This window comes from Castor canadensis, chromosome 13, assembly GCF_047511655.1.
Source record: "Castor canadensis chromosome 13, mCasCan1.hap1v2, whole genome shotgun sequence".
NCBI classification, from domain to species: domain Eukaryota; kingdom Metazoa; phylum Chordata; class Mammalia; order Rodentia; family Castoridae; genus Castor; species Castor canadensis.
This window is the reverse complement of record NC_133398.1, coordinates 2,138,492-2,165,769: the sequence shown is the minus strand read 5'-3', so window position 1 is coordinate 2,165,769 and position 27,278 is coordinate 2,138,492. Positions and strand designations below refer to the sequence as shown.

The following is a 27,278-nucleotide window of genomic DNA, read 5'->3' as shown; positions in this document are numbered from 1 at the left end:
GCAGATGTGTACCGTCATGCCCAGCTTACTGGTTGAGATAAGCTCTTGACAACTTTTTGCCCAGGCTGGGCTTGTCCTGTGATCTCCCTAATCTCCACCTCCTGAGTAGCTAGGATTACAGGTGTGAGCCACCGTGCCCTGTCCATGGTCACACACCATGTTTGCCAACTGATACTCCCAGCCCAGGCCCAATGCCACCCTCAGCCAGAACTGGAGACTCTGTCGGACACCGAGGTTTCCTTGGATGCGCACTTGCTGGGATGACACTGGCTTGGCAGGACAGATGCTCGGCCATACTGGTCTGGAAGAAAACCAGGGACTCCACCACGTGGAGGAAGGGCTATGCCTTCGCTGCACAGTTGGAAACTTGGTCCTGGGGCAGAGTCCGTTTATTTCCGGAGGCTAGACGCACAGGACTATTGGCATTTGGATATGTTTAAGGATTGTAAAATCTATTTTCACTTTGACACTTTGGCGCTTTTCCAGCTCAGAAGAAAAGCATTGCATAGCTTCTGACCTCAAGTTTGGCTCTGTATTTTTTTTTTATCGGATATATTGATTTTCTCTGGAGAGCATTTCTTTTCCAGCGTGGATATTAAGAACACTGTCAAATGTTTACTTTTCTGTACCAAATAAGAAATGGCCCAGGGTGATGGTTCATTTCCTCCCTGAGTCAGAGGTGGGGGAGCCACGTGGATAAAAATGTCTGTAAACGAGACCTCCATGGCGTGGGGGAACCATCTCCTTTGTCTGGTCCCTGTGCTTCCCGAATTTCCTATAAAGGACACGCCCGGTTACGATTGTTTTCGTTTTGGGGAAGCTTGTAGCTATAGTAAATACTGATTTAGGACTACATACAGCTACCTATGAGATACCACTCAATGTAGGTATCTCCCACCTTAGAAAAGTGCTAGGTATGACCTGCCTGCTTTAACTTTTTAATGAAATTTTAAGATAAACGTAGAGAACACCCATGGATGACACCTGGTGTGGGAAGCTAAGCAGGGGTGGGTCTGGCCTGTACTTGGATGGGAGAACGCCCGGTGCCAGTCTTCCTCCCATCTCACTTACCCATCCCCCAACCCCTCACTCCCGCTGGAGGATGCTCACTTGTCCCCTCCCCTTTGTACCTCCTACAGATCACGGACTGCAATGCCCCCTTCAGCTTTGCCGACAGGGTGCCGGTCTCCCGGTCTAGTCCTTGACCCTGACATGCCCAGGTGGGACACCATGCTGCCCACAGGCCCTGCAGTGTGTGCGTAGAATTCAGCCACATTGTCGTGTGGATGACAATGGCTCCAGATAAAGTCACTGGTGATGCCACCAGTGTACTTCTTGCATCCAGGCCAAAATTTGGGTCTCAGGACACCCAAAGCCCTGTTCCTCCATTACAAACATCAGACAAGTTAGAGACTAAGACTGTGGCAATGTTTTTAATAGAAAATCAAGCCATCAGCATCTTTTCTGTGTACATCTTAGATGCAAAATAGAGAAAGCCGGACATGACAGCTCCATTTGCATATTTTTCTATTCTGTTTTAGGAGAAAGCAGTCAGATCTGCCTCTTTACAATTGGGCCAGCTGTCGGGGATCAGGCACGATGGCCTCCGCAAGGCAGTGGTTGGAGTCAGAAGGCTCCTGGGGAGGGGCGTCCAGCCCCTCAGTCACAGATGGATGGCCTATTGACATTGTAGCTGGGGTGGAAGTCGAGCCGGTCACAGGCTGTGATGTAGTTGTCTGGACCTGTGACCACACTCTTCTCCATGTAGACGTTCAAAGTATTGTTCTGGAACATTCCACAGGCGGCGAGCTTTTTGGAAAACTTGTTTGAACATGGATAAAATACTTTCTGGAAGAGAAAAGAAACACTGGGGTTCATTGTGCATGAGGGTATTCTTCAGCCATCGGACAGGTTTTTGGAAGAACAGGAATTTGTAAGAAAATGCCCCTCCATTCCTAGGGAGCAAAGAGGCCAGGTCAGGCAGGAATGCTCTGGTTTGCCCCAGCCATCCCAACTGACATCTGATGTCTGGAAATAACTGAACAGTGCCTTTGCTCACCACTACATGGACAGGAGAACTTATAGGGCCACCTGGGTGTGGCCCTCCCACACATGACTCTGATCATGAGTGTTGGTTAACCCGGGAATCAGGCCTGGGTGACCCCCAGGTCTGCTTTTCCCATGGAACTTGCTGGGCAAGTTACTGGACTTCGCTGAATTTAAGGTGATTCTTCTATGGAACAGAATATCTCCATCAGTGAGTATCAGTCAGCTTTGTGATGCTGCAACAAAATACCTGAGATGGCTAACTAACAAAGAGGAAAGGTCTAAGCATTTCTGGAGTTCCAGTCTAACATCGGCCAAACACACTGGTGTGGCCCTCAGGTGGGAAAGCTTGATGTCAGTGGTGGGGAGCAAATGGCAGAACAAACTGCCCACATCAGGAGCAACAGAGCAGAGAGCCAGTGGGGTCACAGAGTCTCAGCCCCACTATGTCCCAATGAGCATAGCTAGGGGCCAAGCCTTTAACCCCTGAGCCTTTGGGGGACACTGGTCCAAACCAGAGTGGGTTTCAGTTTTAAATGTGGGTTAAAATCATGTCAAGTTTTCAAAGGAACCCCTGTGCCTACCCCAACCAGTGCCTACCCCCACCAGCCGGGGTCCGGGGAGGGGCTGCCAGGCCGAGGCTGAGAAGCTCCAAGCTCTTACTGAGGGGCGTAAGAGCCAACAGAACTGCAGGAACCCAGCATGGGAGTTATTCCCGCATCACTAGGTGACCTGGAGATTTTTCACACGAGCAGCCTGGACCTCTGCCAGGTGTTTTACCCTCGTCACCTGTCCTTAGACTACTGTTGTGTCCAGATCACTTGATGTCTTGTCTCCTTGGCAGGAGGCAAGTGCAAAGAAAAATGGCTTCAGTGTACTTTTTAAAAGACTTGTTAAAGAGGTTTTAGATCTACAGAAAAATTGAGCACAAAGGACAGAGTTCCCAAATCCCTCTCCCGCCACACACACAGTTTCCCCATTGTTACCATCTTGGCACACCTGCTACAAATGAGCCCATCCTGACACTTGGTTGTTAACCAAACGCCACAGAGTGTGCAGGGCTCCCTCTTTGAGGTAAACTTCTGTGGGTTTAGATGCCTGCAAAGGACACATGTCCACCACTGCAGGATCAGAGACGACAATTCCGTCCCACCCATTCCTGAAGGATACAAAGCATTTTTATTTCCTATTCCCACAGGGAAGGTCAACACCAACAGCTGCTCGTCGAATCCAGCACCTGTACTGGACAGGAACAACCAGCTCCAGACAGACGAGGTGGGTAAGAAGCAGGAAAGCTTACCTCACTGCCCAGGGATCCCAGTGAAGAGAGAACCCCACTATTTGCAAGAGGAGCGTTTTCAGTGGCCTTTTGTAAAAGCAGAAACTTCTAGACCCGTGTTAGTGAGTGTGCCTGCTTTTCACAGATATGCTTGATCCCAGCTGGTCATGGTGGTGCATGCCTGTAATCCCAGCACTCGAGAGACTGAAGAAGGAGGATCTTGGGTTTGAGACCAGGCTGGTCTACATAGCAAAAGCCTGTCTCAAAATACATGGGTTTTTGTTTGTTGGTGGGTTGGTTTTAAGAGACTGAAGGCATGACTCAAGCAGTAATCACAACACCTAGCACGTGTGAGGCCCCGATTCCATCCCCAGTACCAGGCAGGGGAGGGGGAGCCTGATGCCCTCATTCTAGAATGGTCTTGGCAAACGATTTCCTCACAGGAGCTCTGATATTCACACAACACAACCAGTAAACCAGATCATTTTAAATGATGAGTATTTGGGGAAATCCTCCACAAACTTCTTACCCACAATGGGGATCCTAGTGACCTGAGGGTGCAGGGGATGCTGTGCTGGCCCATCAGGCACTTCCTGGCAGGGTCATGCAGGGGACACAGGATGGCTGCCCCAGGGTGAAGTTAGTCCCAGAGGCACACAGACCCTGTTCCCCCATGTGCCTGCCCTCCTGTAACCTCAGCTCCGGCCAGTACTGCCTGCTGGTTTCAATAATAGCTCACAAAATGAAGCTTAATTCCAGAGAGAATGTCCTCAAATCTGAAGGCCTCAGGTTGAGCAAAAGAGATGACTGTGTGCACCTATGAAGGTGTGTGCACGTATGCAGGTTGTGTGGTGGTTGTGTGTGTGTGAAGTTTGTGTGGTGGCTGTATGCACGTGTGATGGCTGTGTACACAGTGTGTGCATGTGTGTGGCTGTGTACTGGGAGCTGAGGGTGATGGAGAAGGAAGTCTACAGGCAATTATCTCTTTCTGTAAAACATTTTAGTTCCAAGTGCACTAGAACACCTCTACCCTGCCCTGGCCCTCCAGGATCTGAGGTGCCTCCTGCTTTGTGATGTTGGAAATTGGGGCCCCCCCACCTCTTCCCACCCACCCTCAGGACAATTGCAGAGTTTGTCCTCTTGCTGACCATCTCCCCCCGGCCGCCTGACTTCCACGGACCGGCATCTCGTGCACGGTGGGCGCTCTGCTCCCATAAGCTTGGTTACTGGTCCTGTACACGGAGGCGGCCTCCCGGGTCCTGCAGAGGAGAAACAGTTCCCACTCCTTTGTTCTTCGTCGGCCCAACCAATGGCCTTAACTTACTTGGTTGATGAAGCTTTGTTGGCAATGCCCCAAGGAGGGCGATACACCAGGTAGGCTGGCCATGCAGCACAAATGGGGCCCTCCCCTCTCCTTCCAAGGCAAAGCTCCAAGGAGCACCCAGCCAGGTAAGCATCCGTCCTCAGCCCCTGCCTCCAGGGGTCCCTCCCCTCGGAGCCCCCCCTTGCCCTTGCCAAGGCCAGGCTCTTTCAGGTGCAGGAAGACATGTGGAGCAGGACTGGTCCACAGCGTGCACTGTGGCTCCAACACCAGCTCTGCTTCCAACCAGGAGGCCCCAAAAGCTGTCTTCCCACATGGCCCTAGTCTCCACTGGAGAATGGGAGCATGGACACCCACAGACCCTGCCCTACAGGGCTGGAGGGGGACTAAGTACAGGAGGGCAAGAAGGTGCTGACACCTGACCTGCCCCAATTCAGGTTTCTTATTATTTCCTACACCTGGCTGCCCTGTAACCCTCACAGCCGCTCAAGTACCCGCTTCTGGCAGAGAAATTTCAGGTGGAGAGGAGACACCCTGGTCACAGACAGTGGAGCTAGGGCCAGAACCAAGGGAGTTCTGTGACTTCCACTGGGGTCTCCCCACTCCGCCGCTCACAGTCAGGGCTGTGGGAGCTTTGGGGAGCACTTCGGGACCGGCTGGCGGTGATGAGGGCACCGCAAGCCACCTGGCTGATCTCTGGCTCCTTTGCACCTCTGCAGGAGCTTGGGGGCCCTGGAGAGGCCTCCCACACAGGACTGGCTGAGCACCCGCTGCTGCCCATGCCCGGAGAACCCTGACCTCCTCGTCTTCCTCACCTGTAGCCCCGAAACCATCCGGGGTTGTTGAACCTGACCGGCAGGTGCTTGCTCACGCGGTAGTAGTCACAGGTCTTCTCTGGGGCCTTGACCTTCGGCTCTACAGGACCCGTGCAGCCTTGGGGTTTTTCCTTGCCCTCTTGGGGTTTCTCCCCACACTCTAGGGGTTTTTCCTCGCACTCTCGGGGGCTTTCCGCCGACATTTGGCCTCTAGCAGGAACCTAGCTGTGGACAGCCAAGGCCAAAGGCGGCAGTGCGGCGTCACGTTGCTAGGCGACGGCGTCACCTGACCCGGAGGCTCGGGTCCTTAAAGGCGCCTAGGCCCCTCTGCGGTCTAGAACCTTCCGAGTAGAATAACAAAGGGCCGCGCGGATCGGAGACGAGTTCCGATCTGTAGCACGGGGGAGCTCCAAGCCTGTAGCTCACTGCAGGGCCCTGGGCTGGACGCGGGGGTCTCTCTGGGACTATTGGGCACATCGGGTATTGTCCCCAGGCAACGGATTGGGGCAAATGAAACCCAAAGCCCTGGGCCTTCACCAGCGAATAGGATTTAAATTGCAAGCAGCAATTTCCCAGCCACTGTGCACGCCAGGGCTGCACCTGGCTCCTGGAGACCAGGGTAACCTCTCGTCCCCCCTCTCCTGGAGACCAGAGTTGTTGCCACGTTCACGGCACGGAATTCCCCTAAGCCAGATTCTGTCCAAACACTGAAAACGATCGTGGACAGCAAGAGGCTGCCCTGCACTTGGCAGAGGTCAAGAGTCCCCATCGCCCTGCGGGTGCCTCCTCGGCCGGCTCCTCTGCGGGGAGCAGGCGCGGCGGAAGCCGGGCGCGCGGTCCTCCCCGCCTGCGGGTGGCGCTGCGGCCGGCGATGCAGGAGGAGCCGCCGCCGCGTCCCGGTCCACGCGCCCGCCATGGCGTCCGCTCGGCCCGCGCTGTCCCGGCTGCTGTGCGCGGGTGAGCGCCGCGGAGCCCGGGAAGCCGGGGCGGAGGGGGGGTTCGGGGACCCCAGGATCCAAGGGGCACGGGGGCCCCAAGGTCGTGGGATTTGAGGAGCGCGGGGACCCGGGATCCGAGGGGAGCGGGGACCGCGAGGTCGGGGGATCCGAGGGGCGCGGGGGCCCGGGATCCGAGGAGCACGGGGACAGCGAAGTCGGGGGATCCGAGGGGCGAGGGGACCCCGAGGTCGTGGGAGCCGAGGGGCGCGGGGACCCGGGATCTGAGGGGCACGGGGACCGCGAGGTCGGGGGATCCGAGGGGCGCGGGTACCTGGGATCCGAGGGGCGCGGGGACCCCGAGGTCGGGGGGTCCGAGGGGCGCGGCGCCACAGGCTCTCTCCCCGCAGGTGTCCGGCCCTGGAGGTGCTGGCCCGGTTTCCTCGCGAAGGCGGCCCCGGGCCCGGCCAGGCTGCACAGCAGGACGCTGGGAGGCGCCCTGGCCCCCGCGGTCAGCGAGCCCCAGGACGGCGGCGGTAACGGGCAGGGGCTGAGCCGGGGTGCCAGCCGCCCGGGGAGGGGGCGGTGTTCGGAGCCCACGGTAGAGGGTGGGTCGCCCTCACGGTCATCGAGTCCCAGTGCCAGGCCTGATGGCTGGGAGGCCAGGGAGACCCGGAAGCCAACTGAGCATCTCTCCTTTTGTCCTCTGCTTTACAAGGACAAGAGACAGGGCTGAGCAGTTTACACAGTAGCACAGTCACCATCAAGCATTGCCCTCAGTTTCCTGAAAGGACCTCCTGAGGCTTCCAGATCCTTCCCGGGGATTCTCCCCCTCCCCGGCCCTGGCCCTCACTCCCAGAGACACTTGGGAGGTGGTAGCACTGGTGGTGGGTCACCACAGTGTCCTCTCCTCCTCCTTGCCCTAGATCTCCAGGAGAAAGTCCTGAATGAGCCCCTCAAGCATGCTGACTTCTTCAACATCAAGGAGCTGTTCTCTCTGAAGAGCCTCTTCGATGCCCGTGTGCACCTGGGACACAAGGCCGGCTGCAGGCACAGGTAACCACCCTGGCTGGGTGTGTCCCCATGATGGTCAGTGGACCTTATACAGGCCTATGTCAGTTTTTGTGAGCACAGTCCCTCACCTTCCAGTGGGACCACTGAGCCCCAGGAGGCACCGTAATTTATTCTTCTGTGCTCCTTCTGTGAGACTCATAGGCTCAGCTGGGACTGCTGCAGATAGGCAGGCAGTGATATGGGCCTGTACTGGATTCTGCAGTACCTTCTACGCTGTGGGGAGATAGTTACTAGTCAGGTATTTCTTTATGGCCGTTCTGACTGCTGGGTGGGAAAAGGATTGGAGGAACAGGTGGCAAACCAGAGAGGGAGGTGATTGTGGACTCCCAGGCAGAAGAGCCTCTCCACTGGTGGTGGAGAGCCAGAGCAGTGAGTAGGCTCAAGGCAGTGTGGGGTTGGGTTTGGGGCAGGGCAGGGGTCTTAAGACACCCAGCATGGCGCAGGCCTTGGTGCCATTTATAGAGATGATGGAAAATGAGAGGAGACCTGGGGGAGGAACAGCTTGGGTCCTCTGCAGTTTGGCCACCCCAGTGAAGAGGTCACATGGAAGAATAACAGAAGTGGCTGCCAAGCAAATAGCACAGGCATAGTGCCCTGTCTGAGTTGTGTTTGAACATCCAGACAGTCCTATCTGGATGTCCCAGGGTGGGACAGGTTGGGCCACACACCAAGGCTTGTAAGTGCCTGCAGCCTGGCTCTCACCTCCACTGTCCTACGTCCCTGGTTTGTCACTCCCTGGACAGGTCCTCACTGCCATCTGTTTTCATGGGGACAGATGCAAACTGCGCCTCCTAGCCTTCAGTGCCCCCACAGAGGAGCTGGGGGTCACTGGTGGGCATCAGTGCACAGGAAAAGTGCATGACCCCTAATCATGCTGGCCCTGGTGGGATCACCAACAGGTTTATGGAGCCATATATCTTTGGGAGCCGCCTGGACCAGGACATCATCGACCTGGAACAAACAGCCTCGCACCTCCAGCTGGCTTTGAACTTCACTGCCCACGTGGCCTACTGCAAGGGCATCATCCTGTTTGTGAGCCGTAACCGGCAGTTCACACACCTGATTGAGAACACGGCCCAGGACTGTGGCGAGTACGCCCATACCCGCTACTTCAAGGGCGGTCTGCTGACCAATGCCCCACTCCTCTTTGGGCCCATGGTCCGCCTACCAGACCTCATCATCTTCTTGCACACACTTAACAATGTCTTTGAGCCCCACGTGGCCGTGAGAGATGCTGCCAAGATGAGCATCCCCACCGTCGGCATCGTAGACACCAACTGCAACCCGTGCCTCATCACCTACCCTGTCCCCGGCAATGACGACTCGCCCCCAGCCGTCCATCTTTACTGCAGGCTTTTCCGGACGGCCATCAAGAGAGCCAAGGAGAAGCGAAGGCAGATGGAGGCCCTGTATCGCCTGCAGGGCCTGAAGGAGGCCGAGGGCCAAGTGACAACTGACCCTCCTTCTAGGGCAGATGTCGTCCGGTCCCTGTGAAGGGCCTCGCTGGTCCTCCTACATCAGACAGCCAGACATGCTCTGATCTGGAAGTCCCTTAGCTGGTCCTGCCTCCCTACAGCACTTCCTGTGCTAGGCATTTGGGTTCTTGTCACTATTGATGACACTCAGCTATATTCCCTCCCAGGGGCCAAAGAGCCTGAGACTTGTCTGCATCTTCCCTGTAGGGGCAGACATGCCAGCAGATCGTATGCCCTTAATGGCCACTGGCTGCAGTTAGGACATGAGGCCTGGTGCCCTGACTGCTGAAAAATGCAGTTCTCCCTGACCCTTGCAAAGGCCTCGCTTCCACCTTGACTTTGGAACTTTGCTAGCTCAGTTTTTTTTTTTTCTCAAGCAACATGTCCTTTCTGCTTTCCTAGCAGCCTGGTGTCAAGGGCTGTTTTGTAATGTGAAGTTGCAATACAAACCATGGAGAAGGGACAGGTTGGGACAGGTGGGAAAAACAGATGGTGGACCCCAGCAGAAATAAATCTTCCATTTGGATAAAGTGTGGATGGGAGCTTGCCATTCATAGGTGTGGCGTTTTCCACTGGGCACATTACAAGTGTCCCTGTCTTCAGGCGATGGGTATAAGGTGCCCTAATGGAGTTGGCAGAGGTGCCGGCTGCCACTTGAAGGCACTTTGTGAGCCCACAGCCAGCCTGGGCTGGGAGGCAGCATTGTGGGTTTTATCCCAGGCCCAGTGTGGGCGGCAGGTGCTAAGTAAAGATTGTGGGAGCCTGCTGACTCTTCGGGTCCCTCCTGGTAAGACCCAGCTGTGGGTAGGATAGGCTGCTGGTGTCCTCAGGCCCCTGCACGTGGTTCCCAGGATACCGCCCCTTGCCCACAGGAGTACAGACAAAGCACGAGGCTGCAGGCAATGTCCACTCAGCACCTTCCTTCTAGGGCAATGGGTGGCGCAGGTCCTCCTGGTTTTTGTACCAGGGCCTCATGATATGGAAGGTCGTGGAAGCTGAGATTTGGTTTGAACTCATGACCAGCAAAGCTATCATTCAGAGATCTGAAGTCTGCAGGTGCAAACACACTGGCAGCCATCGAGGGCCCCTCCAGGCTGCCCATGCTGCATACAGCTGGGGGGAGGCTGGCAGCAGGAGCCAGTGCCCTTGAAGTCACAAAACATCTTGCATTAACGAAGCCAGCCTGGCAGGAGCTTCTGGACCAAGCCTGGCCTCCCCGCTGCTTCCTAACTATGGATGCAGCCAGGCCTTGAAGAGCGGGAGCTCCCACCAAGCCTGGCTGATGGGTTGTTGTGAGAATTGCCTGAGAAATATCTTTTGAGATGCTTAACCTGTGCCTGATGCCTTTTTTTTTTTTTTAATTGAGTTTATTAGGGAAATACGCGAAGCATAGACACCCCAAGTGACAGAAAGAAAACTCTGAAAATGTCCTTTCAAGCCAAATGGGGACCTGGTCTTGACCTCCCTAAGACAAGAAACTGGTGAATGAGCTAGAACACTGTCTGGAAGCTACGTTGCTAGGACGTGAGTGTCTCAGCCAGGACTGTCCCCCCCTCCCACCACAGATGGAGAGGAGACAGACTGTTGACTGAATCAGTGCAGAAGCAATGAGCTGTAAGGAAAGTCAGAGCCAGGAGGAGAGTGAGAAGGAGGGAGGGCCTTAACAAAGAGTCCCTGGCTTTTGGCTCTGAAAACCTCAAATACATTGACAATTAGTTCCATAAAATGTTACTTGAGAGGTAAAATGCCTTGTGTTCTTCCCAAGAGTTCCCCTGGACCTCTCCCTCATGCTAAAATCACACTTGTGGATATACATGGTGGAGCCCAAAGGCCACACTTTTGAAAAAAGAAACAAGAAAAAGCCCTGTTGCTCTTTAAGGAGAGGAGGAACAGAAGGCTGTTGCTTCCTGTGTTCTGTATGGCATCTTCCCAGCAGCAGCAGGGCACAGTTCTAGGTGAGCATGTCACCTTTTGTCACCCAGGCTTCAGTATACTCTATTTTCTGTTCAAGGGCTGTCAATTTCTCATTTAGTGTTGCCAGTTTTGAATGACATGACATATCAAACAAGCTGAGAAAGTATGATTTTCTGGTTGTTGCTGGTGATGACCTCAATTGTACTCCTGGTTTGCCCAGTCCTGGTGAATCTCCTGCTGCACTGGGTCCTCTTGTCCCACCCTGGCAACCACCTGAGGGAGAGTCCTGGTGCCTCTATGAAGCCACCAGCCAGCCAGTCACAAGGCTTCTCCAGAGCCCAGGGTCTGGACGGCCCTCCTCAGGTGACTCCTGCTGGCTAGTCCCAGGAATGTTCTGCTTTGGGGAATGGTGAAGAAGATCCAGGACGAGGCTCTGGGTACATGGACTCCCTGCAAACCACCTCTTGTGCAGCCTCCTGCTCCTGGGTTTCACTCATTGCTTTACTCACTCTTTCATTCTCTTCCTCATTCATTTACCTATACAGCAAATACTGGTCCCTGCCATGTGCCCAGCGCTGTGGCTTCCACAGTGACCCTTACTCCCATGGCCCCTGCACATTGAGTGCAAAAGTCCTGTCCCGTAAGCAATAATGAGCACTGGGGTTTAAGCCATGTCCCTCTGGGTCAGAGGCAGGTAGATGCCCTCTCTCCCTTACGTTCCCCTCCCTGGGGAACTTGGAGGGCTTAGCAGTGAGATCAGAAGCCAGGTGTCCACCAGCTGACCATGTGAGGCCACCACCTGGCACACCAGCCTGGGGACAGGAACTGTCATCAGTGTGTCCCAGGGCCTGAGGGCAAACCATTCCATCCACACGGGCCTCTGAGGTGGGACTCCAGCTGCCCCATGCTCTGAGTGGGAAGTGGAGGCCAAAATCCCTCCTGGCTGGGAAGTACTACTGAGTGCTGGGTTTAAAGCCAGGTCCCTGGGAAAGGCACAAGGGTCCCTTCCCCCAAGATTCCCCTCCTAGGGAACATGGAGTGCTGAGCAGGGATGTCAGGTGACGAGTCACCTGCACAGGTATCTGGGCCACTTCATCCCCCATCCCTCCCCGTACCAGACATACCTGGCTAATGTCAGCTGTCTAGTGGCCTTTCTTCTGGTCTGTCTCCCCTCTGGAACACACTTCTTGTCTGGCACAGTGTTCTCAAGCATACACACACAGATACACAGACACACAGATACACAGACACACAGACACACAGACACACACACACACACACAGACCAGTGGTCTACATAATACTTGCCCTGCCTGGGAGGCTGCTCTGCAATGCCTGTTACTTAAAATCCCAGCCTGCCCCACTAACCTTGTTCATGGTCCATTGTGGAGTGTCGGCGGCAGTGTGGGGGCCTCTGTCTGGCACTGTCATTTTAAATGACCAGTGTGTTCCCTCTACCATGGTCTCCAGATCCCCCACTGGACCCTGGAGTGCTCTGACACAGGGCTCTGACAGTCATAGACAACCATCCTCACACTGAGCCGTGTTCACACCGCTCATTCTTCCCTCTGGTTTCTGAATGACAGGGGAGGACACTGGGGTCCTATTGCTGAGTCAGCACCCAGGCAGACAGGGCAGACCCTCTCCTGCTGCTGGGAGCGTCCATCCCCTTCGCCACCCCAAAGGTTTCTAATATCAGGAGTTTGGGGGAAGTTGCTGCAAGTTTGGGGGTGAGAGCTGCCATCTAACTCGTTGTCTCGTTTCCTCGTGCAGAAAAGAGAGGCTGGATTATCATCCTGAGCATTTCAGTGTGGCCCCTCCCCTAAACCCATCCTCATGAGCCTGCTGACCACGCCTTCTCTGGGCGTCCCCCCCCGGTCAAGGTTACTGCTGGGCTCCAGCAGAGCAAGAATGCTCCTCCTCCATGTGCTGAGGGCTCAGATCCCAGCCTTTCAGGCTCCCTCCTCTCTCAGATCTTAGCAGCCCACGGTGCAGAGGACTCTTCTTGCATCCAGCCAGGCCTTGGCTAGTGCAGGATGATGGGCTGGGAGTAACAGTGACTCCTGAATCCTGCTGGGTTCTGGGAGGCCCAGGTGTATGGTCTGTGAACAGACAGGTTAAGGAGGAACTGTGCACAGAGAGCCCAGAGGGACCGGGCTAGCCTGGAGCCACCAAGCCCGTCATTTCTAAAGCCACTTTTGGGGGGCAGTTACAGTGTTCTGATGAAACTTGCCACAGAACCCCAGGATAGAGATTCTTAGGGTGAAGTCTGAACTCCTAACCCTCATATGCAGGACTCCCCACCAGGACTCCCAAGAGCCACAATTCAACCAACACCGAAGGTGCCTGTCACCTGCCTTCATGGTGGAGAAAATCGGGCTTTTGTCCAAGGTCAACCCACAAATCAGGGGCAGAACCCTAATGCTGTGAGACTTTCCTGGACAGACAAGAAAGAAACATCTTTCTCCAAATTTAGGTAGAGAGCACCCAAAGCCCCCCAAATGACCCATATAAGTCCAGCTTGATGAGTAAAATGCTGCAATAGGTGTCACTTGCAGAGCCTTGCCAAAGTCACTGACCCTGCTTCCCAGCTCATTTTATGTGGTGCTAAGTCCATGGCAGAAATCATGCTTAGCTCGCCACCTAGCGTCAAAACAGCACAAGTAACTACACGCTCAAAGAACAGGGGACACAGGTAGACCCAGACCCCGGATGGTTCTGTGTGGATGCCTGCTCTCGCCTTGCCCTTATCAGGAATTCTGCTGGTCTCAGCAGGCAGTGGCCGACCTCGGAAAGGCACAAAGAGCTACACTTTGGCTTACTGCGAGATGGAATTACTCTAGGATTTGGAGGACTAGTCTCTACACCTGGGCACCTGGGCTGACTCTCGGGATCTGTCATTGCTGCCCACCCCCAGGGACCAAGGCCCAGGAAAGCAAAAATCAACTTCTGGGTCACAAGTGAGATTTGCAAAGACCTCTGCCTGCCACCCCGGAGGATGCTGACTCTTGCTCTAAACAGAAGTTTCTCCCTAAGGGAAGGAAAGTGAAGACCACATGCGGAGTTACAGAGCCCAGGTGCCCCTGCAAGCCCCCGAGACCCCAGCTCTGTGGCCAGTAAAATGCATACTCTCCCCTCCCCCTGGTGTTAATTGGCCTAGGAGTCCCGTTGCCAGGCACATCCAAGAGTGTCCACAGTCCCTGACTGACCATAGTGTCCCTTACTGTGGAAAAATGCTCTGGGAAATTCTCCAGCATCCCAGAGGTGGGTCCGGTTGGAGACCAGTTGTGGAGCCTCTGCATGGTGGGGAATCCAAGGACGGGGCTTGGGGCCAAGGGTTGAAAGCCCAGCTCTGACACTAACTAAGGGAACTTATTTTGCTACTCTGTCCCTATGGTGGAGGGGGAAGAATTTATGTGATTCTTTTTTTTTTTGGCCAGGCAGCAATCAGACATTTCCCTGCAGAGCAATGCCAGGTTTGCCCTGGGTCTTTCTTCCAATTATCTTATTACTGTTTAAAAAAGATGCAGGGTGCAGTGATTTCCTCTCATGGGCTTGTCTTGTATATCACCTGATCTCTTGCCATTAAAAGTGGGGTACCACACCAACTGATGTGACTTGGACATACTATAAATTTCAAGAAATCCGAGCCTACCAAGCAACCAGGACCAAAGTTTTCGAGGGTCAAATTCCCCCACGAGTGACATAACATGTTGTCAGCGGTGCAGACGATTTCCAAAGGGGAACCTGGGAGTTTATGAGAACGTAGATCAAGAGGATGATAAGCCTAGGGGACTTCTCTGGGCTCTCCAGGGGACCCCAGGAGGCTCTGAACCTGGGGTGGCCACAGCTGGGTCAGAGCATGGACTCCAGGACACTGAAGTGCTATGAGGGGTCACTCCCCTCTCTGACAGGTTTCCCACAGGGAGAAAGATCTGGGGCATGGGACCCTCTCCTTTGCCCTCAGGATTCCTGCAGGAGGAATAAGTAGGCCTGTCCCCACTGCCTTCCTCCCCCTCATTGTCTTTTACACACCAGGGGAGATGCTCCCCCTTGAGATGCATCCCCAGTCACAGGAAGAAACGCTCAACAGACTCATTTGCAGCCTGTCGGACTCGATGGTGTGGACGCAGAGTCTGGAGTTAAGATGATAAATGTTCTAATTTAATGCAGTTTTAATTCGAGTTTCTCTTTGCAAATGAAAATGAACATCGCAATATTCGCTATGGCTGCCACCTTCAGAGTCTTGTCTGATGGATCACTGGGTTTCCTAAAGCAGAAGCAACGCTGCATTCCTAGAATAAACGCCGCTTGGTCGCAGCGGGTTATTCAAGTGGAGTTCGTTTAGCCAATATTCTGTGGACTGCTATTGTCGTTACAGTCCGAGAGAAGCTGGCCAGATGTTTAGTTTGTGGACTGTGGTCATCGGGAGTGGACGGACAGCACCGCTGCACTTCCTTCACGCACAAGATTCGGTCAGTGTCCTCCATTCGCTGTGCTCGTCGTCATTTTTGTGGTATTGAGGTTGTCTGGCCTATGAAATCTGGGGGATTCCCCAACGAAACCGCGGGGCCTTGTGCTCAGGGCCTCGCACTTAGCACTTCGTTCCGCCATGCCTTCTGTTTCCTTCAGTTATTTTCAAGATCACATTTCTGCCTGGGGTCGGCCTCAAAATGTGACCTTCCTACTCACAGCCGCCTATGCAGTTGGTATCACAGGTACAGCCCACCACGCCTGGCTTGCTGGTTGAGCTGGGGTCTTGCTAACTTTTTGCTCTGGCTGGCCTTGAGCTGAAATTCTCCCAAGTCCACCTCCAAGTAACTGGGATTACAGGCGTGAGCACTGTGCCCACAGGCTTGCTGCTGTTTTATGGGGTGACATTTTTTGTTCTGTGTGGAAATTGGTGCCTTTTTGCTTTTTCTCAAATAGAGTTCATTTAAACTAAATTTCCTTACATATGCTACTTCATTTAGCGCCTCAAAGTTACTCGCTTAAAGATTAACGAAGTACTTTGTATTAGTTAAAAATTTTCCCTTCTCTCCTGTCATTTTTCTTCCTCTTGTTATTTCTTACCTTATGTGTTTATGGTTTCTCCTTTTTAAAAAAAATTTTAAGTTAGCTAGAGATTTATTTGTGCTTCCGATTCCTCAAAAGGTCAGTTGTAACTATCAATATTCTGCACCTGTGATTTTCTGCTTTTAGCATTATTAGCGTTTCCTCATGATTTCCTTTTACTGTTTGTCTTTACTTCTCTAATCTCTTGCATTGGGAAATTTAATGTGTGTTTCATTCTTTCATATTTGAGATAAATGTTTAACGTATGACTTTTCTTCTGGTTACTGTTTTACCTGAGGTCCTATCATATTTATTTTAACAAAATCTTGTAATTTCAGCTTGTATTTTTCTTTTCACTCAATAGTATTTTTTTGGTGGTATGGGATTTGAACTCAGGGCCTTGCACTTGCTATGCAGGTGATCAACCACTGGAGCCATTCTGTCTGTCTGGCAAGAGTGCTTTTTAAACAACAGGACCTGTGGTTGGGTGTGGAATGCCCCCAAAGGGCATGTGTGGAAGGCTTAGGGCCAAGGGTGGTGCTATTGAGTTATCTTCCCCTCAAAAGAAAAAACACCACGTGCAGAATGGTCACAGAATTCTACCCAAAGTTCAAAAAGCAGAAGAATTTAACTGCTAATTAAGCTGTTCAAGAAGTAAAAAAGAAATATTGCTTCTAAATTATTTTCACCAGTGGAGCATAATATTGACAACAAAGACAGCACAAAAGAGAAAAACACGCCAACAGCACTATGACCGGAGGACAAAAGTCTAGGATGAATTGTCACCAACCAAACGCAGGAGCCCGTCAGAAGAGTGATGTGTGGGCAACCGGATTCACTGCAGAAAGGCAGGGGTGCTCAACACAGGAGCTGTTTAGTTCACGGTATGAACAGACAGAACCCCAAAACTTACAATCAGCTCCTCAATGCTGGAAAGGCTTTGATTAAACTTAACTTCCGATCTTGGTTAAAAAAGAAACATAAGGAAACAGGAATGGGAGGGGTGTCAGCGGCTGCCAGCTGAGCCCCTGTTCTCTCCCTCCCTGGTGACAACCCCTCAGTTTTAGCTGACCTGTGTTCTCTCCCTCCTTGGTGACAACCCCTTGGTTTTTAGCTGGGTGCCATCTACATTTCGTAGCCTTCCCTGTAGCTAACTAGGTGCAGCCATGTAACCAAGTTGGTGAATTGGCTGCCAGCAGAAACGTGACTTCTGGAGCATTTTCTTAAGTCGGGGAGGTCCCTTCTCTGGCTCTTCCTCCTCCTGATGGAACATGGCTGTGGTGACCAGAGCTCAGCCTGGCTCTTCTAGAGGAGCCAGGTGCCAGCGTGGAGGAGCCCAGGCCCAGGTGCCATCGAAAGTCCTTCCAGCCAAGGCTGGCACTGTACACTTGGGCTCAGGAGGAAACTCTGCGTCTTGGCTCAGCTGCTCTGAGGAGAACCGAGCCACTCCAGTACCACGCACGCATCAGGCTTCATGGGAAGCACTAGCCATTCCCAGTGAACGAAGACCAAAAGCAGAGCAAAGTGCACACTGTCGCCTTCGATTAGCTTTGGTCTAGAGGCCGGCTGATGCCACACCTGGAACAGACGCTCGCGACTGGGGTCCTCTGAGTTCTGAGTCTACACCACCTGCCTGGGAGGTGGGAAGCTGTCTCACTTTGCAGCTTTTGTAACTGGCAGCGGTCTGCGTCCTAAGTGAGGACTGCCCTGCGCGTGGGAACGGAGTTCAGCAGCTGGGCAGCCAAAAGGAATCACCATATCCATTCTCCCTGGGTCCAGGAGAGAGGACCAGTCAGGAGAGACACAGGGGTCCCAGGCTGATGGCGAGAAATGCCTAGAGCAGGGAACAGAAGGTTCCAGAGGGACGTCTTCACAAAACAATGTTTCCATTTTTCCTGCTGGGTTTGATCAGATTAGGGGAAATTTACACTTCCACAGGTGAGTTTTGGGATGAATTGGTGAGCAGTGGGTACAAAATAAAACGTATGAAAAATTAATTAACCCATGAAAAGAAATTACAGTCATATTAGGAAGAACCCTCCATGTCTCACTTGTGAAATATATTCACATTGTGATAATAATATCAATGCTGAATACTGAAAAAAATATAGAATAGAATAAGAAAGCTAAGCCCAGAATGGGTGCTGGTGGCTACGCCTATAATCCCAGCTACCCAGGAGGCAGAGATCAGGAGGGCTGGGGTTCGAAGCCAGCCCAGGCAAATAGTTTGCAAGATCCTATCTTGAAAAAACCTAACACAAAAAAGGTCTGGCTCAAGTGGTAGAACACTTGCCTAGCAAGCCTGAGGCCCTGAGTTCAAACTCCAGTACTACCAAAACAAAAAGAAGATGAAAGCTAAGTGCTTTTGATTTATGATTGCAAGTATTAATGGTGTCTGACATGATAGTCGGGGAATACCGATCTATTTCAATGTGCTCTCTTTTGAATTTTGACCAGACAATAATTACCTACTCAAAAATACATAAATAAGGAAAAAGATGTACATGCAAGTTATTCAAATAGAGGTTCGAATAGAATCATTGGGGAAAAGGTTGAAAGCCATCATCTCTAGGGAGTGGGACTTAGAGGGTGAGTATTTGTTCTTACGAGCCCATTGATTTTTTTTTCTTTTCTTTTTTTTGAGACAGAGTCTCGCTCTGTAGCGCAGGCTGGCCTGGAGATCCCAATGCTCCTGCCTCAGTCAGGATTACAGGTGTGCACCACCACACCCAGCTATAGGAGCATTGCCAATTTTTAATGGCAGGCATACGCATTTACAAAAAGTGAAATAAATAAATGGCGCGATGAGGAACGGCAGAGGTGCTGGCTGGGCAAGAGCTTCCGCCTGGGGCTGAGCTGAGCACCACAGGTGAGAGAGGTGCTGAGAGCAGCTGTTCAGGGGTCACTCCACAGTCTCACTTCGTCCCTTGTCACGTTCTGGACACACACTCTCTCCGTCCTCTCCCTAGACGTCCATTAGCCTCTGCTGGCCTCCAGGCTCCACCCTGGCAGGAAGAGAGGGGGAGGAATGTCCCCTGAGGTATCCAGAACCCCCAGAGCTGTGCAGAGAAGGGATGTGGAGGCTGAAGGACAGTGTCTGCCTCCTAAGACAGGAGGCAGGAGGAAATGCAAGCTCTGCTGGGCCAGAGGAGAGGAAGGCTGGGGAAAAGGACAGATTGAAGGGCCGCTGAAAGGGAAGGTTAGGGAAAAAGATTCTGTAGCTCCCCCTCCCAACGTTATGGTGTTAGGTGCAGAATCACAGTAGGGTCACCCAGGCTCCAAGGGCATCCAGGCCAAGAGACAGGCACAGGAGCAAGGAAAGGACTCACCACAGTGGGGAGAGGGATGGAGGGACATCGAGGGGCTCCCCTGGCTCCAAAGGAGGACATCCTCTGAGCATAAGGAGTTGAGCTCAAGTGTGTGGGGTCCCCAGGTCCCACTGCCTCTTTCTGAGTGCCTGACTGCTCTGGGAACCAGCCAGCAGCTTGCCCCTGGGAGCTCCAGGCCTCCTGGGGCTTCAGCACCCCCACAGAGGGATACTGAGGTTGTTGCAAGAAACCAGCCCTGGCCTGAGACAAATTCCTTAACCGCTCACATAACCTCTGTACCTGAGAGTGTGGGGCACCCTTTCACTCACTGTCAGGTCAGGAGAGCACACAGGCCCGTAGCAGGTACTGTGCACCCATCTCCCTGACGGCTAGCGCTCCCGTCTTTGGAACCCCCACCCAGGCCCGTCTCGGGATGGCTTGGAGCCCTCCCTGTGCCTCCTCCCTTTCTGCCCAGTTTGGTGCAGTTCCCACTTTGGGTTCAGTGGGACAGAACAAAGTGAGCCAGAGGGAAGGAGCAGGGGCAAGAAACGGGCTGGAATTGTGCTGGGCGCCCTGTGCTGGGCTGCAGTCGGTGGCTTGGTGGGTGATTCTGCCCCTGCTGGGGCAAGAAGCTGATTTGGACGGCTTGGGAGGCCCAGTGGCTTCAGCTGGACTGCTGGGGACAGAGGGCGACTCTGGTCTTAGTAGGTAATGTGGGTGTGGTGTGTGGACTCAGCTTGACATGACCCAGGCTGTCTTGAATAACCATAGTGACTGCCCCCCTCCAGTGACCCTGGTTGGTGCCCCCCTAAAAAAAACCAGTTTCTCAGTGAACTATAACTAAAGGAGGCCTGCAGAGCATTACAGACAGATCCCGGGGCCAGTAGTGTACCAACTCTTTAAAATTAGCTTGAGAAAAGCCAAATACAGTCCAGGTTAGAAAAAGCCACTTTTGTCCTGACCATGTGTGTTGAACATGCCTCCCTTAACAAGCTGCAAATTTGTCTCCATTTTGGGTGTAGTGCAGTTCAGAGGTCAGTCAGCTACCAGACTCTGACATCAGGACACCGCCTATATGGATAGGACTGTGACCACAGTGTCCAGTATGGCTACACTTATGCTAAGATGTGAGGACATCTAGAGCAGCACGCTGGGGTCCCCAGCTTTGGGTGTAACCAATCAGCAGAGGACTCGGTGACATCAGAAGGGAACACCTTGGAAGAGAAAATCACATAAAAGGACACCTGCTGAGGGCACAGCAGAATGTGCTCTCCAACGTCCTCCAACGTGTGATGTATGCTAGCGTGTGACTCTCCTGCATGGCCTCTCCTTGCCAGAGGATCTCTCTCCCTCCAGAGCAGATGGAGCTCCCGGCACTCTCAGCCCAAGCCAGCTGACTGCTGACAGCCGGGCGGGGCTCCCCTGTGGGGTGCTGGCTTTTGCCTGCTGCCACCCTCAGCCCAGATGAACTGACTGCTTGGTGGGGCTCCATCCGCGGAGCACAAGCCTTGCCTGCCGTGGTGCCCTGCGAGGTGACTGACTGTATGCTGTGACTCCCTCCTGGACCTTGTAAGTGTGCATTCGAAGTGTGGACAAATGTCGTTGCACTGACTCAAGTGTCTGAGTGGTCTTTGAGGGGCATTGCCGAGGTTTTGTTGTCTCCACCCTAAGTCTGCCTTGGGCCATATCCCAATCCCAACCCTGGATATTCTCCAGGGTTCAGGACATCACTCGCTCCCTCTGGAGGGGAGAAGGATGAAGTCCTGTTCAAGACACCATGTAATGGGAGCTTAAAAGATGCTTTTGCTGAGCACTGGCTCCTTACTTGGGCCTGTGAATTAACTTAGGCAGGAAACAGGTGATGGTAACACCCCTTTTCCATAGAAATGGAAGGAACACATGGAGAACAGGGAAAATGTAATGGGACTACAAAAGGGAAAAACTTTTGGTGTAGCCAGCTTGCCTGCTGGCCAGTAAATCTGCTTGTTAATCAACTGACATTTTTCCCTCTTTGTCGACATGCTGGAGAGCCCAAGGTTAACTCCGTTTGCTCTCCTGTTGAACCAGGCTGTCTTTCCCCTTATCTCTCTCTGACCGCCAGAGGAGAAAACCTGTCAGCCAAGACACAGCTTCAGAGACGGGGCACCAGGGCACCTGGAGAACCAAGGCCAGCACCCATTCTGGGACATGCGTTTTGTCAGACTTGAACTAAGCTTGAACTAATGTCTGTGAAAGCAGACATTTTCTCTCAGAAGGGGAACAAACAGAGCTTTGAGAGGTCAACTCTCCCTGTCCTCCTCTTCATCTGATGAATAATAAACTTTACTTCCTTTTCCTCAGAACCCTGCTCTCATTATTTGTGAATTGGAACTGAGGCCAGGCAAGCGGATTTCTGGTAATAAACCTGGTCTTTCTGACCTAACTCTCAGGATTCACTGATCTCACTGCTGCCCAGGGTCATGCTTCTGTCAGTAAGCCCCTGATAAGTTACACTCTGAGCAGCCCTGAAGTCTTCTGCCTCTCTCTCGGGGGGTTTCATAGCACCTTGAGGCTGGTTTTCATACACCAGGCCAGGTTGTATGACTGGTGTTACCAGATATCTGTGTGTGGACGGCAGACTATGACACATAAGCAAGGCGGGACGTAGCTCAATTCTTTTTAGGCTGAGATTGGCACAGCCCCTGGCCAGCAGAACGGCTGCTTCTCCTAAATTGTTTATGTTCAGAGAAGCAGGGACGCAGGTTTCTCCTGTGACAGTGTCACGCCCCTCCCCAAGAACCACTGCTCCACCCTATTTACCACTGGGTATAAAAGGCCCTGAAGGAGGAAGAGGGACTTTTGCTTTGGGCTTTTGCTTTTTGCTTTGGGCTTTTTGGTGTGGGAAACTTTTGGAAGGAAAAGATTGCTGAAGGGAAAAGAATTGCTACAGAGGGGCTGATAGAAAGTCTGTGCCGAGAACTTTAACATAGGCTTCAGAAAGCAAAGCTGAGAAAGAACTTCATACATAGGCCTTAGGAAAGCTAAAGCTAAAGAAAAGCCAAAGAGAACATGGACAGTGCACAGTGCGAGTCTAAGGACCCGGACTTGAAGAGTTATGCAGATGCCGGCTGTAGGCACGGCTGCACCAGAGGCTTTGAGAGAGCTAAAGAGAGAGGGGACAGTGCAAGCCTGGGGGCAAAAGACTTTAAGAGCAATCAAGCTAAAGATAACCTGAGAGCAAACATGGGACAGAGGAGTCTAAGGAAAGAGGCTTTAAGCAAGGTTTTAAGGAAAGACTTTAGATGCAAGGTTTTAAAGAACTGCAAGGAGCAGGGCCTTAAGGAGTCAAGATAGAGAAAAGAAGCAATGAGGGTTGGGCGTCTCCAGCCTAGCTTAAAACACACCTGACCCCAACTTTCTGTCTGTCTATCCTGTGTCTTTTCTGACTCTCCAGCCACCCCCAGTTAGCCCCAGTTAGGTTCGGTAATAACCAGGAGCCAGAGAAAGCTTGCTCCAACAAGGGAAGGAGAAAGAAAAAAGCTCCAACAAGGGAAGGAGAAAGAAAAAAGCTCCCTCCATCTGTGGGTTCTTGAGGGACAATGTCCAGGGTAAGGGCACTGCCACAGGTCAGAGTAAGAACCACAAAGAGAGGAAGATGGCAAGAAATGATTATTAGCAAAGCAGAAATGTGCCAGGTACTGGTGGCTTACACCTATAATCCTAGCTACTTGAGAGGCTAAGATTGGGAAAATTGAAGTTAAGAGCCAGCCCAGGTAAATAATTCATGAGAATACGTGAAAATACCCAACACAAAAGAAGGCTGGCAGAGTGGCCTAAATGATACAGCACCTGCCTAGCAAGTGTGCGTCCCTGAGTTCAAACCTAGTATCACAAAAAAAAAACAAAGTGCTCCGGGAGGCCTGAGGCGGGCAGCGGGATAAGGGCCAGTTGAGTGGACGCTGTCAGGGCCTGGGGTTTTATGCAATACAGTGGGGTTACAAGGTGACAAGAAACTGAGGCCCCTCCCCAAATGGTGTTATGCCTACACAATGGCTGCCTGGGTGTGGGAATTCAGGCACCTGTGCATTTGATCCTCTTTGCCCTCCCAGATTTAACTTTTATGTATGGGGCGGGTTCCATAAGGATATAGGGCATTATCTTAATCCTTAATCCAGTCTGGATGTGGTCCAGACTTTTCAGGGAACAGAACATGTCCTTGTTTCTGATCATGCCTGCCTAAGGTAACAGTAGCTTTCCCGTGCCTGGGACAGGGCCTCCAAAACCTAGTGATTGGGTTCCAGGACACATACACACCAGGCTCTGTTACACAAACGATCTTCGCATCTTGGAGGAGACACAGAGCAGCTTTCAGTGGTGGGGTCAGTCTTCCGTTGGGAAAATGCCCATTGCACTATGGGGAAACTGAGGCACAGCTCCTGCATGGATTTGGGGTGACAGAGGAGCAACACCTGAGGGAGAACTAACTGGAGTTGGCCTATGTGGCAGGCCAGGGCTGCCAAGGCAGGTGCAGAGGTGGGAGACTCACCTTTGACCACATTCAGGGTTCATATGGAGTTTGCTTTGACTTATGGCAGCAGGTCAGAGAAGATGCCCATGAGGTCAGGGGTCAGGCCTTGTGGAGGGTAGGAGCCTGGACTCTCCTTGGAGGGTGGTGGGCAAGGGCTCTGCAGGTTTCCAGCCAGCAGTGCCTGAGCACAGCCACCTCAAGGCTCTGGGGGTCAGAGGGTAGATTGAATGGGAGGGAAGCCAGGGACGGGTTAATGTTCATTTAACTGAAACAGAAACAGCCTTGGGTCACGAGAATTGAGCCAAGCCAACAGGCCAAAGTCCATAATCCCTGTGGATAGGCCTAAGTGTCTGATAAATTGATAAGATGGTGAGAACACCTGTTATGAATCAGCAGGTGAGTGAACCTTAGATTTAATAAACTGGCATGGAGCAAAGGCCAAACGGTTAGCAGTAACTGGGGATAGGGCAGCTCCAGAGTAAGGGAAGGGGCACTGCCAAGCCGGGCAGAGGCAGTGAGAAGAGGGAAAGCTTGGGGGACAGAAATCCCACAGACAGATGCAGCTCTGCTTTGATCGGTCAGTTGGGTTCAGGCAGTAGCACATGCTTTTCTGTAATTACACTTGGATGTGCCCCGCCCCCCAGGACCCTGGCATTCAGGGACAGTTCCCGTCATTAGTGGGCTCTGTCTGTTCCTTCCTCTCCTGATCACAGCACTGTTCTCTCAGCCACATTGTGGCACCTGGGATGCCAGGCTGGGCTTCCTGGTGTTGCCCACCCCCAGTCTCAGCTTCCAGCCCCCACAGGGGGACAGACAGTGGTCCATCTCAGGCTTACCACCCTCCACTTCAGCCCCAAGTCTATCAAAGACCAGATTCACCTGAACAAGGAGAACCCAAACTCAACAACTGGGAAGACTTGCTTTCCGGAAGTGGCAGAGAAAAGAAATGGTAGAAAATGTTAAATTTATTAACATGAAATTTACAAAACCCGAACTCAGTGCTTTTTTTTCTTTCTTGGCTGTATTGGGGCTTAAAGTCAGGGCCTTAGGCTTGCTAAGCAAGTGCTCTACCACTTATGCCTCTCCACAGCCCTGCCAGGTATTTTTGAGATTGTCTCTCAAACTATTTGTCCAGACTGGATTAGAACCATGGTCCTCCTTATTTCTGCCTCCCAAATAGCTAGGATTACAGGCATGAGCCACCTACACCTGGCCCAAAATCATTCCTGTTTCGTGTGCAATGTGGGGGTATTCGGTGCATTTACAATGCCCAAGAAAAGCACACATCTACATCACAGTGACTCAGATTTAGTAAACTGACCAGACTAGTATCTCTGGGACCAAGAGATGATGTGAAAACCAGTGTAACAACAAGACTGATTGAATGTACCAGCTTATCCTAAGGCAAATCGAAGCCAAACCCCAACCCACTTTTTCACCATAAACACCTCTGATGTCAGAGCACTCAGTGAATTTCTGCTCAGACGTGCCTGTACCCATGTCTGGGTTGTGTACTCTCCCTTTTTTTGCTTCACTTTAAAATAAACTTTCTTGGTCTCTACCTTGATGTGTCTTAAGATTCTTCTTTGGGACAGGACAATGTCACAGTCTTGGTATCCAAAGGCCAGACAGAAGTCTCCCCCTTTTGACCAGGGGAACCTCCCTGGTTCTGGTAACAAAATCAGCACATCTATCTTATTCCAGAACATTTCCATTACTCCAAAGAACACCTAGAATCCTGGAAGCCGTTATTCCCCACTGCCATCTCCCCCCAGTTACCAATGTGTGTTCTGCCTGTGTAGATTTATGAATTCCAGTTATCTTATATACATGGAGTCATACAATATTCACCTTTTGGGTCTTGTCTTTCGTTTATCATAACGTTCCTGAGGTTCACCTGTGTGTTATAGCATCTACCAGTGCTCCGCTTCTTTTTGTGGTTGAGTAATATTGCATCGTAACAGTCCTGCATTTTGTTTATCCATCCCCCCGTTGGTGGGCATTTGGGCTAGTTCCCCTTTTTATTGCAAATAGTGCTGCTATGAATGTGCTGGTTTGAGTAGCAGTTTTTAAATTCATTTGGGTGCATAGCTAGAATTAGAATTGCTGCACCTTATGACAATTCTGTGTTTAATTTTTTGAGGAAACCACTGAACCGTTTCCCATAGGACTGCACCATTTAAATTCCCACCAGCAGTGAATGTACAAGGGTTTCAATTTCTCTATATCCTCAAAATCACCATCTTGTCGCCTCCCTCCCTCCCCCCTTCCTCTATCCCCCATTCCTCCCTCCCTCCTTCCTCCTTCCCTTCCTTCCTCCCCCCCATCCCTCCCTCCTTTCTTCCTTCCTTTTGTTAATATGGTGGTCACCCTAGTAGGTGTGAAGTGGTATCTTATTGGGGTTTTGATTTGCATTTCCTCTATGATTTGTGATGCTGGGCACCTTTCCATGAGGTCATTGGCCATTTGTATATATTGTTTGTAGAAATGTCTGTTCAAGTTCTATGTCCCGTTTTTAGGGGGTTTTTCTGAGCTGTAAGAATTCTTTATATATTCTGGATGTCATACCCTTAGAAGATATTTAGTTTGTAAATATTTTCTCCTATTCTGTAGGTTATCTTTTCACTTTCTTAATAGTGTCCTTTGATGCACAAAATTGGGGGGGTACTGTTTTGCTTTGTTTGTGTGTTGTTTTGGCTATACTGGGGTTTGAACTCAGGGCATCACACTTGCTAGGCAGGAGCTCTACCACTTGAGCCATTCCACTAGCCCTGTGCAAAGGTTTTTAACTTCAGTGAATCCCAGTTTATCTTTCTCTGTGTGTATATCTTGTGCTCTTGAGGATATATCTAAGAAGCCATCCCCAAATCCAAGGTCAAGAAATCCCTGTTTTCTTCTAGGAGTTTTATAGTTTAGCTTCTATATTTAGGTCACTGGCCCATTTTGATTTAGGTTTTGTATGAGGAAGTTTGGTATGAGGAGGGGATGGCATGGTGAATTCCTCCCTTGGCTTCTCCTGCAGCGACGTAGCTCTGACAAGGGGCCTCTGAGCGCCAACTCTGCTCTCCATGCCCCAATCTACCCTGCCAACCAACCAGGAGATGTGGTGGGGGAGGAACCTTCTTTTCCATCCTCACTGGCTGAGGGGCCAAAGGGTAGAGCCAGGGTGATTGGGAGTGGAGAATAGAGATTGGAGAAAGTCTGTTGCACTCCCACACACTGCAATCCAGACCTGGGCATGGGGTCGGGGTGGGGGTTTATCAGTCTGAACTTCTGCCTTTTCCCTGGCCTGGCCTGGACCCCTCCACCTCTGCCAGGTGGAAACCTGCACAGGAAGCATGAACTGGGGATCAAGAGAGGCTGAGCTCTGTCTCCCCACCCACCAGCTGCTCTGTGCCTAATTTCTGCATAGGCCCACAAAGCCAAAAGTGCAAGATGGGCACAGGGACCATGGTGCCACTCCTGAAGACACAGGTGATAGCCTCTCTGAGGCAAGGACCTTCGTTTATGCTTGCTCTTAGCCCCATATGTCAGGTGTCACTAGGACCAG

General features: G+C 52.0%; 2 protein-coding genes and 1 pseudogene across 2 annotated transcripts; 1 reads left to right on the top strand and 2 right to left on the bottom strand.

Annotated features, from left to right (window-relative positions):
- Window positions 1-1,423: 1,423 nt before the first annotated feature.
- Window positions 1,424-6,868, bottom strand: Pierce1 (piercer of microtubule wall 1). Its single transcript, XM_020159147.2, has 4 exons — window positions 6,731-6,868; window positions 5,462-5,686; window positions 4,506-4,584; window positions 1,424-1,848 (listed from the first exon to the last, which is right to left on the bottom strand). Exons 2-4 carry the CDS (start codon window positions 5,662-5,664, stop codon window positions 1,660-1,662), a joined length of 471 nt encoding a protein of 156 aa, XP_020014736.1. The 5' UTR covers window positions 5,665-5,686; window positions 6,731-6,868; the 3' UTR covers window positions 1,424-1,659.
- On the top strand, window positions 6,342-9,499 carry Mrps2 (mitochondrial ribosomal protein S2). Its single transcript, XM_020159142.2, has 4 exons — window positions 6,342-6,418; window positions 6,807-6,932; window positions 7,323-7,452; window positions 8,370-9,499. The coding sequence occupies exons 1-4, from the start codon at window positions 6,376-6,378 to the stop codon at window positions 8,962-8,964; spliced, it is 894 nt and encodes a 297-aa protein (XP_020014731.2). The 5' UTR covers window positions 6,342-6,375; the 3' UTR covers window positions 8,965-9,499.
- Window positions 9,500-10,896: 1,397 nt separating this feature from the next.
- Window positions 10,897-12,235, bottom strand: LOC109683352 (probable protein BRICK1 pseudogene; annotated as a pseudogene).
- Window positions 12,236-27,278: the final 15,043 nt, after the last annotated feature.

What these genes read in the sequence shown, in the direction of transcription:
- Pierce1 (XM_020159147.2), bottom strand. Translation starts at nt 5,664, where the DNA reads ATGTCGGCGGAAAGCCCCCGAGAGTGCGAGGAAAAACCCCTAGAGTGT. An exon ending in GGATGGTTTCGGGGCTACAG is followed by an intron (nt 4,585 to 5,461) that starts GTGAGGAAGACG and finishes TCTCCTCTGCAG; the next exon opens with GACCCGGGAGGCCGCCTCCG. An exon ending in CCACCGTGCACGAGATGCCG is followed by an intron (nt 1,849 to 4,505) that starts GTCCGTGGAAGT and finishes TTTCTCTTCCAG; the next exon opens with AAAGTATTTTATCCATGTTC.
- Mrps2 (XM_020159142.2), top strand. Translation starts at nt 6,376, where the DNA reads ATGGCGTCCGCTCGGCCCGCGCTGTCCCGGCTGCTGTGCGCGG. An exon ending in GTCCCGGCTGCTGTGCGCGG is followed by an intron (nt 6,419 to 6,806) that starts GTGAGCGCCGCG and finishes CTCTCCCCGCAG; the next exon opens with GTGTCCGGCCCTGGAGGTGC. An exon ending in CGAGCCCCAGGACGGCGGCG is followed by an intron (nt 6,933 to 7,322) that starts GTAACGGGCAGG and finishes TCCTTGCCCTAG; the next exon opens with ATCTCCAGGAGAAAGTCCTG.